This window comes from Asterias rubens, chromosome 19 (genome assembly GCF_902459465.1).
Source record: "Asterias rubens chromosome 19, eAstRub1.3, whole genome shotgun sequence".
Taxonomy (NCBI): Eukaryota; Metazoa; Echinodermata; class Asteroidea; order Forcipulatida; family Asteriidae; genus Asterias; species Asterias rubens.
In genome coordinates, this window is record NC_047080.1 from 4,383,721 (window position 1) to 4,400,667 (window position 16,947).

The window sequence follows — 16,947 nt, forward strand, 5'->3', positions numbered from 1 at the left end:
CACAGTAAAGACATGAGAAGACTCGTACCGATGGACCACAATTGGCTGTATTTTCAATAAATAACACTTTTAACTAAAAACGGAGCCCTTTTTATAAAGTTGAATATTGTGACATTGATTTAAACCACATTTGCTGTTTGATGTTTCCAGTATTCTACTACAAAAGAGGTTTATTTTGAGAGTAGGGTTAGACTACGCAAATTACTGACTTTTGAGCGAGCTCTTCACGTGCCGTGGATTTTGCGTTGTGCACGGCGTGAAGTTGGGCTGTGATAAGGGAGATCGCGAAGTTGTCTGACTCATAGCTGACAGCTACCCCCTTCCAATAAAATATTTTGAGGGTGAAAATAAAGGGATTTGCAGCTTCATAATGAGATTTTTATTGAAAATATTGGCAGGAAAATCATTAAAATAAGGGCAATGTAAAACGAGTCCCACACGAGTGACATGCCTGTTATATTTTTTTTCACAAAACTCGGGAAGGTACTGAGTAAACAGTGCTGACACATCGGTGTATGGGTAAAAACTAAAGTTTATTTTCTTTATATATATATTTATTTATTTATTTATTTGTTTATCATTGTTGTTATTATTTATCACGCATACTGGCATGACTGGTATCTGATCTTAACTGGGTGTTCCAATATTTGTTGTTTTTCACTTAAAGAATTTGTTATAATGAAGACGGGAACAAAACTGAGATCGGGAACATCAAATTATATCTATCTCTTTCGCAAGACGCGCTACAATTCTAGATGTGGTTTTCACTTTGATACACACTCTTCCCTCCCCAATTAGTTCTGAATTTGCAGTGCGCCGTGTTTGTTTACAACTAATACCCATTATAGGTCACGTGACGCACGGAGCGCAATCGGTCTATTGGGTGCGTTCGTTTAGCTTCCCTGGGTCGACCCCGATGTTGCGTATTTTATTTTTTTTCCAGGACGAACGTGGGCACACAATTACCCCACGTTCGTACTCGAACCAGGAAAAACCCAGACACGTCACCACGTGAGCCTTGCCGTGGTGACGTCAGTGCACCTCGGGCCAGCCCCAAGTGACCCAATCCACAAGTGGGGCTCTTGGGGCTGACCTGGGGTGCACTCACGTCACCACGGGAAGGCTCACGTGGTGACGTGTCTGAGGTTTTTTCCAGGTTCGAGGACGAACGTGGGGTAATTGTGTGCCCACTTTCGTCCTGGAAAAAAATAAAATACGCGACACCGGGGTCGACCCAGGGAAGCTAAACGAACGCACCCAATATAGACCTTGCTTTTGCAACGTCCAGCCCGAGTTTTTGCCAACCCAGATTGGAAAACTATGGAAAGCCGTAAGTGCAAATCAAGAAAAGATCGCTATTTTTTGGTAACAATGTAACCAAACTTGTTTACTTTGTTTATAACAAAACAACTAATTATGAGAGGTATTTAATTTAATTGAAACTTTGCAGAAAATGTTGAATTTTTTTAAAACATCTGATTTTACGATTTAGTGATTTACTAACATTCGGCCGACCATGCCAACCAAGGCGGTTTGTTTATCAATAAAAGAAAGGTATAAACAGGTTGGTTGGTACACGTGAACATTCACTTTTCTCGCCGTGCACCCTCTTTCGCCATTCTTGTTGTCAGGGTGTACTAAAGCCTGAACATCTGGGATGCGTTTTGGCGGCGGTAACCAAAAACTGTTTCGGTTAATGGTCGTTGGTTCTGCTGTTCAGACTGAACGATAACCGAGTTGTGAGCTCGGTTACCGTTTTGGTTATACGTCAATCCCAGTCCACAATCACCTTTCACCTACATTCTTTTAACATGGGGATGGTGCAGTTGCCAAACGTCACTTCGGACCAATCAAAAAACAGATATGGAAAAACGTCACTGCACATTATCCAATGAAATCATTGTATCCAATGAAATCACTGGTTTGAAAAGCATGTATTAAGTATCTAATCTAAGCGATTACTGACTCCCCATACTGTTATTATAAGTTCTATAATTAGTTTTCCCTTACATTGTACACGTACAAATGGTATGGAAATAACCCTGAACCTGAACCTGAAATACGCTATATAAACGAATGAACACCAAACAAAAACACCAGTTGAAACCAACGAGGGTCGAACTATGGTCCACTACACTCACGGATGTGCCCTTAAATAGTTCAAAACTTACCGTTTAACATGTTATCATTTTTTTTGTACATCAGAGGCTTTTTCTTATCCCACGCCCCGCCCATGCCGCCTCCCCTTTTCACCTACAACCTCTTTCTCACTCTCTCAACTCACTTTCATGACCCGCACGATCTCCACTCAAACAGTCATTTAATACCACGGATCTAGTTGTAGTTCGCATTAAAAGGTGCAAGCCCATCGTACTTCCCTGAGGTCATTTGGTGCCTTGAACGTCAAGTGGCACGTTTATTATGGAAGACTTTGTAAGCTAGGTGGCTGCAGACATTAAAATTGTGTATTTCCATTTTTGTTTCAGACAGTATAGAACTGCAATGGTAAGTCTGCTGCCAACCAGCGTCCCCAAAGGTCTGCCATTAGAACGCATATTGCTATATATTACGGATAATATAGCATGTTATGAAGCTACATATTTTGGTCAAAAATTAAGAATGTTTCCCACGAATCGCTCACATGATGCGTAATATTATAAACAAAACTGAAATTGAGTTATAAAAAACAAATCACAAAAGTGATTGCTATATAATTGGCCTTCCTAAAATCATTCCACTTCGTTTCGTTGAATAAACCTCATCTATAGTCTCTGTATTCTGTCTTTGTATAGAATCTTGATATACATGGAGTTCATTGCACAGGTGCCGCTTTCTTCAGCTCCCGTAACTGCTCAACAAGCCTTTCAAGGCGCGCTGTTTTCTGAAAAATTAAAAATCAAGAATGATTGTTTCTATAACTCCTCTGGTCTTGCCATTTTTGAAAATATCATAGGCAAAACTGTTTATTTAAGAAACTGTATGAAACAAGGTTTAGATTGGACTTGGAGTTAAAGAAGGGTCATATTTAAACAAACGAGAAAGGTTGAGTTGTTAAGTCAGTGTCATCGGGAAACCTGTCCCCATTAGGAAATTGACATGGGCTGGAGGATGATACAAAAGAAGACGCTCTCAGAAGAAGTTTGTACACAGTTCACCGAATGTGTGACAGCATCTCCTGGACAGAATCTCCTGCCACACCAGTGTCAAATAAGGGTCACTTTACTATATCAACAAAACCCATAGAATGATATTTAATGAAATAAACTTTGAAGTCTGTAGTATTTTCGTGGCGCCTTGCGGCGAACTCTTTTGAGCTTCCCGTTAAGTCATCTGCCGCAATAAAACATAGACTTGCCCCCAAGTACATGGCTTCCATATTTCCCCCGTTTTCTGTACACATGATCGATAACGTGTGTGCACCATGACCAAGAGGGGAGTTCCATGTTCACAGCAATGACATTATGAAGTCTAGTAAACTAAAGTACAAGAACACTGCGCATGAAGTCACACTCCCGGCTATATAGTGCACAATCTGTTGGCCGATCGTAAAGCCCTAGGGCGACCTCTGTTGTGCGGTATTCCGGCCGGCTTGTGACGCCTTTCGGATTCTTGCAAACGCACACACACACGCTCTTCCTCGCCCGAGGTGACTTAAGCTGTGTGATTCGTGTTTGGCTTTCATATCTTAAAGGTCTATCCTGAAATACATTTTGGAACTTCAGTGTGGATGTACTTTTAGCCTGCACCTTCTAGAGTTCATATTGCGAACAAGCAAAGCTATACCGTGTTGTGACCAAACTTTCGACTTCTAGGTTGAACCTGTGTTATAGTGTCTCTAAAACCAATGGAGTTTGTACGAGAGAGATATGGCTGTTGCCAGCTTGGTGTTTATATCCGGTTCCGACAGTTTGCCGAGTTCCCTTTGCGGAAAGTTGATATAATCAATCAATGAACAAACAATATGCAAGGGATTTCATTGGAATGGCTTTAAAGACAGTCGACACTATTGGTAATTGTCAAACACCAGTCTTCTCACTTGGTGTAGCTCAACATAATAAAATAACAAACCTGTGAACATTTGAGCTCACTCGGTCGTCGAAGTTGCGAGATAATAATGAGAAAAAAACAACCTTGTCCCACGGAGTTGTGCGCTTTTGGCTTGATTTCGAGACCTCAAATTCTAAATTTGAGGTCTCGAAATCAAATTCGTTGAGAATTACTTTCTCGAAAACTACGTTACGACAGAGGGAGCTGTTTCTCACAATGTTTTAAACTATCAACCTCTCCCCATTAGTCGTAATCAAGAAAGGTTTTATGCTAATAATTATTTTGAGTAATTACCAATAGTGTCCACTGCCTTTAATGGAATGATTTTTGAAAAGGTGTTTTAGTACCTCCTGCAGCCGTTCTTTACACCTGGAAATCGCGGCTTGCCTGTCTTGGCTGACGGTAAAAGTGTTGGATGGCATGAAGGTATTGAGACGACCCCCATCGGTGTTGTTTCTTAACGAGATAAACTGTTAAAAACAAAAGAATAATACATGTTTCAACTGAGCGAATTAGTGCAAACATATTTTGTGTTAAAGGGTCTATGTACTTTTTGTAGGACAAAAAAACACAATATCCACAGATTTACACCAACCTTACACAGTTTGAAGATAATGATAGTAGAAAGCTTCCCTGAAAATATTACGTGCTGAGGTGCTGTAGTTTTGGGAAATGAGTAAAACAATGTTACGAAAATAATTTTCGTCTCATGAGACTAAAATTATGAGCATGTAAAAACGTATTTTCATGACATTGGTTTACTCATTTCTCAAAAACTACAGCACCTCAGGAAAGTAATATTTGAAAGGAAGCTTTCCACTCTCATTATCTTCAAACCCTGTAAGTTTTATTTAAATCTGTGGACATTTTGAAAAAGTACCCAAATTCTTTAAAAACAAGTGACATTCGAGTCGTTCTGTTTATGTACATATGGAAATAAATGTTATAATGAATTGAATACCTTCGGTATGAAAACTAGGCACAACATGATCGTGTTCGCAAACAGGAGGGCGCCACAGACGAAGGCATACACGAAATCGATGTCTCCCTGCCCATGACTGAAGAATGCCACCGGTACTGTCAAAACGCAAGTCAAGCCGACGGCATACACAGATAATGCAATATATTTACCTGTATACGGGGAAACAAAATTAGATTAAGGAAAATAAAACACACAACTGTAGAAGTGAATTCCCTTCCAACATCTGCGCCCAATTTCATACAGATTCTTTAGCAGAAAAAAAATTAATTTAAATTTCCTTATACAATAATAAGTTAACTGGTTCTTTCCTTTGTTTAAAGGCAGTGGACACTATTGGTAATTGTCAAAGACTAGCCTTCACATTTGGTGTATCTCAACATATGCATAAAATAACAAAACTGTGAAAATTTGAGCTAAATCGGTCATCGAAGTTGCGAGATAATAATGAAAGAAAAACAACCCTTGCAACACGAAGTTGTGTGCGTTTAGGTGGTTGATTTCGAGACCTCAAGTTCTAAACTCGATTTCGAGACCTCAAGTTCTAAACTTGAGGTCTCGAAATCAAATTCGTGGAAAATTACTTCTTTCTCGAAAACTGTGGCACTTCAGAGGGAGCCGTTTCTCAAAATGTTTTATACCATCAACCTCTCCCCATTACTCGTCATCAAGCAAAGTTTTATGCCAATAATTATTTTGAGTAATTACCAATAGTGTCCACTGCCTTTAAGTACATAAAGTGTTGACACAAGGTTTGCACAAACATGCCACTATAAATAAATAAAAAATACGAAGAATTTGCTTTTTTTGATTTGGGTACAATAGCATTGCTTTATCAGTTGGGTAATGTTGCTTTATCGATTGGGTTAGAAATATTATACTACAGAGAAAGGGTTGGGCTTATATTTTGTTTGCAGTGAAGGCCATCCGTGGTTGTGACTTCACACAAACAAGTCTATATAAAACAACATTCCCACGTACTATCGTTAAGCTGGGCAATTCGAACATTCCTGGTCGACCAGGCTAGGAAGATACCAAAGATCAAGAGGGCGCCCTTGTAGACAAAGATGGCAATGCTGTAGTAGATCTCATCTTTCGATGTACAATAGTAGAAGATCTGACTGTCGTAGATTTCTTTAGCTTTGTTAATAGTCTGAAGGTAATTTCAATAAAAACAAAAAATATATCAGTCAATAAGTAATACAAGAAAACATTGAAGTAAGTAATAATTAAAGCAATATCGAAGTCTTATTACACGTATCTACCAACAAGGTACTCAATGGCTTTTCAGAAAGATAGGTTATGGAAGTTATGAATTATGAGACCCAATTGTGTTGCACCTTATAAGGGTTTACACGGTGCTACAGCACATTCAGCAGCCAGGAAATACTGCGTAGGGCGAACCTCTTCTCTCAGCGATAACTGCTAATGGGCTATTTTCACGCTCAATAAACAACGCACGGGACCAACGGCTTTACGTCCCATCCGAAGGACGAAGCAATATTTTGTTAGTGTCTTGCTTAAGGACACAAGTGTCACGACTCTCTGACTCACACCCTGCTGATCGGACAAATTGCAATTATTAATACTATTATCTCGTTTGTCAACTACAACAGTCACATTTTCTATCATTTATCCGGTTGGCTAATAAGAAATTTGCAACAGCAAGTTACTGATGTTCTCACTTCATCAAGTGTACTGCAAAACACACCAAATAATACTTCATAAAACGTACCCTTCTTTGCAACTCGTCCTGTACGAGTACTACTGGGTCCAAGTACATCCAGAGACCGAAGATGATGGCGTCTACTACGACGAATAACCCAATGGCAGACATGAGTTTAGAATCAGTAATGGTTGCTCGCTGATAAATAGTAGAGGAAGTAAATATGAAAAAAAACATTAAGAGATCAAAAGGGAATTCAATATTGCTTTTACGTTCATTTATTTTAAGCAAATTGTTCTGCTACAGTTGGAACGAAAATTTGAGCGAAGTGAAACAAAAAAAAGCAGCGCAATGAAATTGGGTCCCGGATTACGGGTCCCGCAGGGAGTCAGACCCATTTCTTGGTCAGTTTGACTCGGAATATTATAAGGATTCCTGCCCCGGATTCTGCTTAAGTTTGACACAGATTTCGGGTCATAATTACCCGGAACTGGTTTTGGCCGCATATGGAAAGCATCAAGGGAGGCATTAGAGCATACACAACATTTTATGAATTTATCTATTTATTTCTTCTTTACCCTGGGGAAACCTCTCAGTGGAACATTGTTTTCCAGAATACACATTGAAATTTTAAAAATGTATTAATATAAGTATGTATTTCAAAGTACAGTCAAACCGTTCACCTCTGTGGACCCCAAATGTACCCCTTCAATGACTATACCCTTTTGCTTCTTTTTCTTGAAGGATAGTGATGGATTATAGGAAATCTAATACTCACCGACTTTCTTAATTTCATGGCACTCGTGTAAATATGGTGGACCCTGAACGTCTTCATGAAAAGGGCGCCAAAAGCCAGCGATAGACCAACACACAGTATACCGGACGACAGCTGTGCAGACAAAATAACAGGAGAACTTTGGCGTGTTACCTTCGACCACAGGACCCGTTCATTAAAACACTTGGTTGTCACGCAAGCAATGGTTTAAGGTCGTTTAGTTTCGGATATGTGGTTTAATTTTCAAGAAATACTGAACATATTTGTGAAATTATTACATCTCATTACCATGGTGCGTAATAGCCTAATAAACTGGCACTAAAGCCACATTTTTCGTAATGCTGTAAAGCTTTCACATTATTAGAATACCATACAAGGTATTTCGGTCAGGACCTAATTTCTTTTAACCAATAGTTTGCTGTGCTTAGCAATATTTTTGCTAAAAGAATTGAGAATTCGCTGCATTTTTGTTCGTACCTGACAATACACTGTGTATCTAGTGATATCTTCGTTGACTTCGATCTTGAGTGCGTAGAGGAAAGTTGACCCGTAAAGAAGCATACTACCTAAGGCGATCATGTTATTCAGCTGCGGACTGGATATTTTGATTGCACTACCGAAATGAGAGAGAAACAGAGAAATTTAGCCAACATCTTTGACGCAGTCTATAATTTGTGTATATGTTTGTATATTTATTAAAGGCACTGTGTGGTAATTGTCAAAGACCAATACCCGATTGACACTTGGTGTATCCCAACATACGCATAAAATATCAAACTGTGAAAATTTGAGCTCTTCATCCCCACAGATTATTATCATTATTACTGGTTTAATAAAAACATCCAAACATCGCAGCCAAAGGCTGAATTAAGTTTAAAATACAGAGATTTATAAAAGAATAATAAAGATGAGAAACGATATTTCAGGGACTCGATTATGCACAAGATTTTTGTTCCTGTTCTATGCAATTTGTTTTTTAAAACAATAAAACTGAGAACCATTTGAATGATGAAGTTTAAGACAAACAAAACGATGGACACTCCATTAGCATTGCTTTTGGTCTAGTCTCGCTAAGTATAAATTAGGTTCAGTTGATTACACACATAATAACGGTCTAAATTAAGTTTTGTAATCGTGAACAAAAAAAAATCACTTAAAAAACAAAACTCTTTAGCAAACCAATGCCCGTGCTCTGGTTTAACACATCAATTTTCGAGGGAGTATTTTCTTTTTTGTTTCTCTCATCTTGTTACCATTCCATTAAAATTTTCAACCTACGATTTGTCGTCTTTATAAATAGACAAGAGAATATCTACATTTATACAAAATGAGAGCAGCCGAAAGGTTAAACACATAAGGTACACCCCCCCCCCTAAAAAGAGTGCATGCAATCTGTATATAACTGCATATGCGGAAAGTGTGGGCGGTCTCGAGTCGTATGGTTTAAGAGTGATGTTTACAAATGTTTGATGAAGTTTTATTGGTTGGTTAAGGGCACTGCCAGCTGCAATTCTTTAACACAGTGTTCTCCCAAATGGACCCGCAGGCTGTTGGTAATTATTGCCCCGCGATCCTGTCCGATTTCATATCCTGTTTGCTTTTTTTATGCATCAAGGAACAAGGTCGTCCTAAGGGCATACCGGGTTTGTGGGGGCAAGTTTATTCTCTTCTCAGGGATCTTAAATTATACTTGTGCGGGGTAGGACTGAAACACTAATCCACACGCAAGATTTTGGGTCTGAGGGGGATTCGAACCGGGGGGAACGGCAGGGAAATACACCATTGAGGCAACTAAAACCCAGTAGAGAGAGTTTTACAAAGAAAGTAGACAAAGTTGTCAAACTCTGTCGGAGAAATCGACTCCAGACGTCGTGGTGATGCATGCCCCGATGCTTTAGTGTCGATTCTTAAATGGGTTTGTTTCTTAACAAGTGTCTATCTACCCGCACGGGTTGAAATGATAGAGAGCATTGACTCCACACGACAGACATCAGTACACATGTAACCGAGACTTCGGTATCGACCCTTGAAGTGATCGATACTGAACTGCTGCATCCTTCCTCTCTGTGTGTTATAGATGAAGAGTGGTTGAACCGCTCTTGTCATCCAATAAGAAAAAAAATTAATCAACTTGCCAACGATCCACGGCCATTACGGATCGAATAGAACTCATAATTGGCACCACTGATTAGTCTAATGAGGACTGTTATATACCGCAAAATTCTTTCCCTATGAATGTGTTTTCTGTCTTTCTCTCTGCTCATCTAACCGGGGTGAACCTTGTGGGTTTGACGATGAACAATTTCCGGATTTGATTATCATTCACGCTTGAGTTAAACTGCATGCCATCTGCGGGGAAGAGTCGATAAGATATGTCGAGAATTTCCCGCAAATTATTTCATAATTGAAGGTCGGGAAGTCCATCTTTAGGAGAAGCTTTGTTTTTGTTTTGCTCAGGACAGAGGACGGTCAAAGAAAACGCGTTCGTTTTTACTTCATGCTGAACACTTCCTGGTGATGATACAATACTTAAAGACAGTGGACACCTTTGGTAATTGTCAAAGACCACTCTTCTCTCTTGGGGTATCTAAACGTATGCATAAAATAACAAACCTGTGAAAAATTTGAGCTCAATTGGTCATCGAAGTTGCGAGATATGAATGAAATAAAAAAAACACGCTTGTCACACGAAGTTGTGTGCTTTCAGATGCTTGATTTCGAGACCTCAAATTCTAAATCTGAGGTCTCGAAATCAAATTCGTGGAAAATTACTTCTTTCTCGAAAACTATGTCACTTCAGAGGGAGCTGTTTCTCACAATGTTTTATATTATCAACCTCTCCCCATTACTCGTTACCAAGTGAGGTTTTATGCTGATAATTATTTGTAATAATTACCAATAGTGTCCACTGCCTTTAAAAATTACCTTGTTCTATAGGGACATATAAAGATACCATTGTACTAAAGAAATTGTAACGAAGATAATTTGGGGCGAAAAGAATATAGTAAAAACTCAGTGGCCAACAAAATACATTTCACTTTCTAGGAGTTTAGGCGTCAAAATGTTCACTAGAATTGACTTTTTAAAAGATGTGAGTTAATAGCAGGCGCACATCGTTCCGCATTGTGCAATGGGCCAATACACATTGTGAGTGCAAGATCCCCACTATAATTTTGCTGATTCAAAATGCTCTGCTTATCAACATCTTTATGTAATCGGGCATTTTTATGGGGTAATTTTAGCGAAGCTGAGCTGAAAGCAGCCCCGGGCGTCAAACGATCGTATCCCGGCGTCCAATATCTACAATAATTGCACCATTCCGGCTTCCAGCTGAAGGTGGAAATCACACAACTATCTCCGCGGATTCAGATCAAACAAAACAAGGCTAATGAAATAAAATACTGTGGGTGATAGAGAGTACAATTTGTGTGGCGGTTAAAAATATTTTGTAAACTGTTTGAATAAGTAATGCAGGCACTGCTGCAGTTAAGATCATGACCTTTGCATCTTGAGTGGTACATAATCAAGATAGATTTGTTTTACGGGCATTCTTGTCGATATAACGCGGATCTGTACCATTTATTATTTAGGGTGATGTTATTTGCAATTACAGCGATTTCATGCAAAGGTTGTAATGTGACCTTTTCTTCGGCGTTCGAAATTCATAAAGGCACCGACGAACATCACATGTAGCTCGTGGCATGTGGGAAGGGTTCAATCTGCGGTGTGGCTTATAAAATATGGTAAGAAAACCAAAGTTGAAGTACATTGCTTAGATCCTCGAGTAATCTTTTGGTCAAAATGGCAACAAAAATAAACTAAACTTCACACCAGGTACCGGCATCTGACATCTTCAAACATGACAGAAAAATCGTTGCGCGGCAAATTATACTTCTTGATGTGCGGCAAGCCATTATTATTTCATAGAGTACCTTTTTTTGTTTTGCTCAGCTGCGTAAAGTGTAATCGAATAAGAGCTTGGGGCGTGTGTCAATCATAAATGATGTACGATGTTTAGTGAACTGAGCTTAAAAAGGGAGTGAAAACTACGCTGTCGTCTTGCATTAGTTCTTGGAAGCGTGTAAGTTAAGTTTACTCATAACCAACAGGTAAGAACTGCTTCACAAGTGAAAGTTATATTGGTGGTTTTTAGTTTTGTGGTTTTTAGGTGTTTCTTATTTAGGATTTGAGGTATTGTTATATAATTTGCGGTAAAACACCATGTGCATAAAATAGATTTCGTTCTTTATAGAACTAACTGCAAATAATTATATTCTACTGCCACGAAGTAGATTGTCGGATTTCGGGAGACTTCTCAGTTCTGAAAAAAAAAAATGTTTTCCTGCTTTTTAACACCTACCTGGGCGGAGGGTAGGAAATCGGCTCGGACTACTACTTTAGCTTATAGGATCGTTATTAACTTCACTTTTTCACTTAGTGAGTGCTTTACTGGTCTCAGCTTTTCGACTAGTTTGCTCTAGTCATCGTCGGGCGTTTCTTGTTATCAAAGTATCATTATGAAGTTATCAACATTTTCTCCAGAGAGTTTTTTATTGTTATAAATATAACATGACTAACATCGATGACCAATTGAGTCAAACATTGTCACAGGTTTATTTTCATGTGCATATGTTGAGATACACCAGGAAGGGAGCATACGGGTCTTTGATAATTACCAAACGTGTCCAGTACCTCTAACAATAAATAACATTTATTTGAAAGTGACTTTGCAAACAAATGCATTACTTACCTGCTATTTTTGAATCGCATGTTGAGGCAGAGAAAAATAACAGAGACAGCTACCCCAACGCCAGACAGTACGTACACCACGATCTTAATAAGTTGGGATATCTTTAAGGGGGTGTATGTGACCGTTGGTCCGTCCACTGGAACAAAACCTCCTAAAAAAGTAAAGACGTTGGAACTGATTGCTGTAATATACAAATGCCAAATTAGGCTCATTTCAAAGAAGAAGAAAAAAATATATATATACCCAGTCTGCTCCCAAAACTAAACTGACAATATGATATTCATATGATATATGAATAATAATGGGGGGGGGGGGGGGCTAATCATCCTTACTCGCAGCTAAGAGCTGAATTACGAATGACGCGGCTACAACGTGTTCGAGAAGCAGGCATGCAAGGCGCCTTTGGCTGCCAGCCACATCAACCCATTATGACCACGGAGCACAGCCAAGATCGAAAGTGTTTGATTTTTCCCGAGAGAGGAAAACCGGATGTTCTGGAAAACCCTCGTGGCACAGCAGAGAACCATGGCCCTGGCCGGGAATCGAACCGGGTCACCTTGGTGAGAGGCGAGCGCTTTACGCACACGCCAACCATGCCACCCGAATTGCTGTTATACAAATGAAACCGATTGCTGTTATACAAATGCCAAATTAGGCTCATTTCAAAGAAAAATATATAAACCCAGTCTGCTGCCATCCCAAAACTCAACTGACAATAATAATGAAGTAGGTAATTTTGAGCAATTACAACATCTTACAAAATGCAATGTGACCATAATGTTTTACCTTTATGTGACCATAGAGAAACATAGCACTTACCGCCCCAAATAAAGCTTGTGATGTTCGCAACTGTTTTCTGTGAGGAGTCGTACACAAATATTTGCGTTATGTTACCGCCTACAAAGAAAACGTGAAGACACAAAATGAAAATCAACTTTAGCTGCATTATTTTGTGTAATTTCTCAAGGGGTATCCCCGCACTTACAGGACTCGGGTACTTTTTGTACCACAAAACACAATGTCCATAGATTTACATTAAACCTACACCGTTTGAAGATAATGAAAAGCTTTTGAAAAAATGAGTAAAACAATGTCATGAAAATACGTTTTTTACATGCTAAAATAATTTTCGTCTCATGATCACCGAGACGAAAATTATTTTCATGAGATTGTTTTACACATTTCTCAAAAACTACAGCACTTCAGCAAGTAATATTTTCAGGGAAGCGTTCTACCATCATTATCTTCAAACTGTGTCAGTTTAATGTAAATCTGTCGACATTGTGTTTTTTTTTTGTCCTACAAAAAGTACATAGACCCTTTACGGGTTGACACAGAGGGCAATAATTCTATAGTGGGGGCGGGGGGGGGGGGGTATAAAGTAGTTCTTGGTTAGGTTATTCTTCATAGTGTAAATAGACACAACATTTAAAGATCGCAGAACATCGGCTATAACAAAGACATCAAAGAAGAACGTTTCTGATTGAAGAAATTACAAAATATCCCTACCCTGTATTTGCTGCACGACAGCTTTGCTCTCTCTTGCGGCAAAACGATCGAATGCCACACGTCCCTGCCATTAAAAAAGCATATAACATGGCTACGGTTAATACCTGACTAAGTTAAGAGCATGACTTGACGAACAAATTGATGCTCTTTCTTTCAGAGGTGTTTGGAAACTGTATTACTAAAGCACGTGGGAATCTTAGATTGGTTTCCAGCCAAAATACATTATATGTAACGATGTCTAGGGTGTGTTTCCTAGTACCTTTTGCTGAGCATCATTTCACCATTTCGAACAGTTTACTCGTCTTTTCATGAAAAATCCTTCAAACTTCTGGTTATAACTAATCCCAGCTCAATGAAATTGAAACAAAGTAACTGTGGCGAGAACCAAACGGCCCCACAGACGCATTTTTTAAAGTATCGTGAAATGCGTGTTTTGTGTAAAAAATAAAGGGAAACTGTCCCTTGGTTTAAATTTGCGACAATTAACATTGTAGCTATGCCCACTGAGTGACATTGTTACTGCTCTTTGGGTAGACACGCTACAAGTGTGCTTTGAAAAATAAAAATAAAAACGAATACAGAACTCTCAAGCTAGATACAAATCAATCCATCTTTGATTATTGCGAGTGACTACACTTGAAACACGCCGTTATTATAGGGGACTGGCTCAAGTATCCCAATTTCCGATCCGAAAACTCCATTACTAAGAGGGTTGAGCACTCTATACAACCACGACCATGATCCCTGAATTACTGACAATGTTTTAATTGAAAGGTATAAAGGTTCTAAGTCTTGTTGTTCAACGTGTGTGTGCGGACTAACAAGCCGTGAAGCGAGCGGGACAGACATGGGCGTTGATTTATTTATTTTTATTTTATTTTTTATTTTTTATAATCCAAGGTTCGCGATGGTGTTGATTCACAGTGTGCTGTGAAAGATGTTTGCGCACGTGGGATAGATTTAAACTCTGCCGCAAAGTTTCTTTGTTTTCCCTACTCTCTTTTCTTGGGAAAATTGCTGACACGAACCTGGACTTTCCTAAGAGGATTTTTGTGTGTGTTATATAACCACTTTCCGAAAGTGGTTTCTATGTGTCACTGCACTTCGGCTATTATTTCTATTGAGCTTTAAAGGTACTCGGGACACGTTTGGTAGTTGTCAAAGACCATGCAGTATTCACACTTGATGTATCCCACGCATACAATAAAAAACTTTGAACACTTGGCTCAATTGGTCATCGAAGTTGCAAGAGAATATTGAAAGAAAATAACCCTTGACGCAAAAAGTATTATGCTTTCAGATGCGAGACCTCAGCTGAGGTCTCGAATTCAATTCAAATATTTTAGTGAGAAATTACTTCTTTCTCAAAAACTACGTTACTTCAGAGGGAGCCGTTTCTCATAATTTATACTATCAACAGCTCTACATTGCTTGTTACCAAGTAAGTTTTTATGCTAAACATTATTTTGAGTAATTACCCGTAGTGCCCAGTGCCTTTAAAATCAGAGATGGATGAAGCTCAAAAGACGAAGTAATCAGTAAATATATTCAACCCACGCACAACACATAGAGCAATGTGATTACCAAGATTGATTGCCGTTGATTAACAGTACATTGCCCCGTATTGTGTGCATACCAGGGCACTCTTGATTGTGTAATTATTGAGTAAAAACAAACTGCGAGCAATGGAGACTTAGCTATCTGAGCTGCAATTTAATAATTATAATGGTGGCTTCTTATATATGTGCATATCAATTACAACGCTCCTGGCGCTGTAACATACAGTATTTTCCTGTGGGCACGTGGGATTTATTTTGAAGTACGATCGAGACCCACTCCTTTAACAAAGCACCGTGTAAAGGTTTACTATGGTACTCCCTAGCGCAACATGCTGCAAAAATAAAACCAGGAAAACCCGGGGCGAACCTCAATTCTCTTTGCGTTACAAAACACACGGGACCAACCCGGGCCCAATTTCATGGCTCTGCTTACCGCCGAATTCTGGCTTACGATCACGACTACTGCTTATGTGCAAGCGCCGAATTTCTGCGCTAGCCTTGTAAGCGTAGAATGCCTAGTAGCGCGGAGTACGCACGCGCAGAAGCCAACATTTGCTGCTTACCCGTGAAATACGCTTGCCGTAAGCACAGACTTCCCTGCTTCCGAAAGCGCTGATTCTTTGCTTACGGTAATCACTGAGCAATGAAATTGGGCCCTGATTCATGTCCCACCCAAAGGACGAAGCATCATGGTTGAGTTTCGTGAAAGGACAAAGGTGTCACGACTGGGACTCAAACCCACATCACCCAGAGTTTGAATACGCTCGGCTATAACGACACACCGCAATTACGATGTGTATTTGTTGAAGAAAAACTAGACAATTCGTTGTCCAAAGGCCCACACTTCGTATATCACAACTTATATATAAAATAACAAACCTGTGAAAATTTAGGCTCAATCGGTCATCGGAGTCGGGAGAAAATAACGGGAAAACCCACCCTTGTTTCTGCACGTTTGCCGTGTCATGACACGTGTTTAAAATAAATCCGTTATTCTAGATATCGAGAATTGATAATTGTTTTAATGTTTTCTCAAAAAAGTAAAGCATTTCTTTGAACAATATTTCAAGGGAAGTCTTTCACCATTACCTTCTGTAAACCCTGTAAGTTATTTGTAAATAATGTGAACTTTTAATGTTTGTTCTGTTCAGAAAGTGTCCAACGGCTTTCATGGTATATCGCGGTTAGATAGTCGAGTCGTACTGGCGTTGTAATGACTCACTTGTCGCTCGTGAAGCTGCTGGCTGCTGAATACTCTAGTCACCCGTTGGGCCGTGTTATAGTCCTGAGTGCAGTAGTCTCGCGGCGACAGCAGTCTCTTAAAGGCAGTGGACACTATTGGTATTACTCAAAATAATTATTAGCATAAAACCTTTCTTGGTGACGAGTAATGGGGAGAGGTTGGTGGTTTTAAACATTGTGAGAAACGGCTCCCTCTGAAGTGTCATAGTTTTTGAGAAAGAAGTAATTTTCCACGAATTTGATTTTGAGACCTCAGATTTAGAACTTCTTGTGACAAGGGTTATTTTTCTTTCATTATTATCTCGCAACTTCGATGACCGATTGAGCTCAAATTTTCACAGGTTTGTTATTTTATGCATATGTTGAGATACACCAACTGTGCAGGCTAGTCTTTGACAATTACTAATAGTGTCCAGTGCC

The 16,947-nt window shown here is 39.3% G+C and overlaps 1 protein-coding gene across 1 annotated transcript in view; it reads right to left on the reverse strand.

Annotated features, from left to right (window-relative positions):
* Positions 1 to 1,507: 1,507 nt before the first annotated feature.
* The window catches only part of LOC117303313 (gamma-aminobutyric acid type B receptor subunit 2-like), a 58,417-nt gene continuing 42,977 nt past the window's right edge, over positions 1,508 to 16,947 (reverse strand). Inside the window, exons 8-17 of the mRNA XM_033787480.1 lie at positions 13,727 to 13,790; positions 13,037 to 13,114; positions 12,218 to 12,368; positions 7,945 to 8,080; positions 7,471 to 7,581; positions 6,762 to 6,890; positions 6,008 to 6,179; positions 5,009 to 5,178; positions 4,395 to 4,517; positions 1,508 to 2,881 (exon numbers count right to left, since the gene is read on the reverse strand). Of these exons, the coding sequence (XP_033643371.1) occupies positions 2,813 to 2,881; positions 4,395 to 4,517; positions 5,009 to 5,178; positions 6,008 to 6,179; positions 6,762 to 6,890; positions 7,471 to 7,581; positions 7,945 to 8,080; positions 12,218 to 12,368; positions 13,037 to 13,114; positions 13,727 to 13,790 (1,203 nt within the window). The 3' untranslated portion in view covers positions 1,508 to 2,812. The remainder of the gene's footprint in view (positions 2,882 to 4,394; positions 4,518 to 5,008; positions 5,179 to 6,007; positions 6,180 to 6,761; positions 6,891 to 7,470; positions 7,582 to 7,944; positions 8,081 to 12,217; positions 12,369 to 13,036; positions 13,115 to 13,726; positions 13,791 to 16,947) is intronic.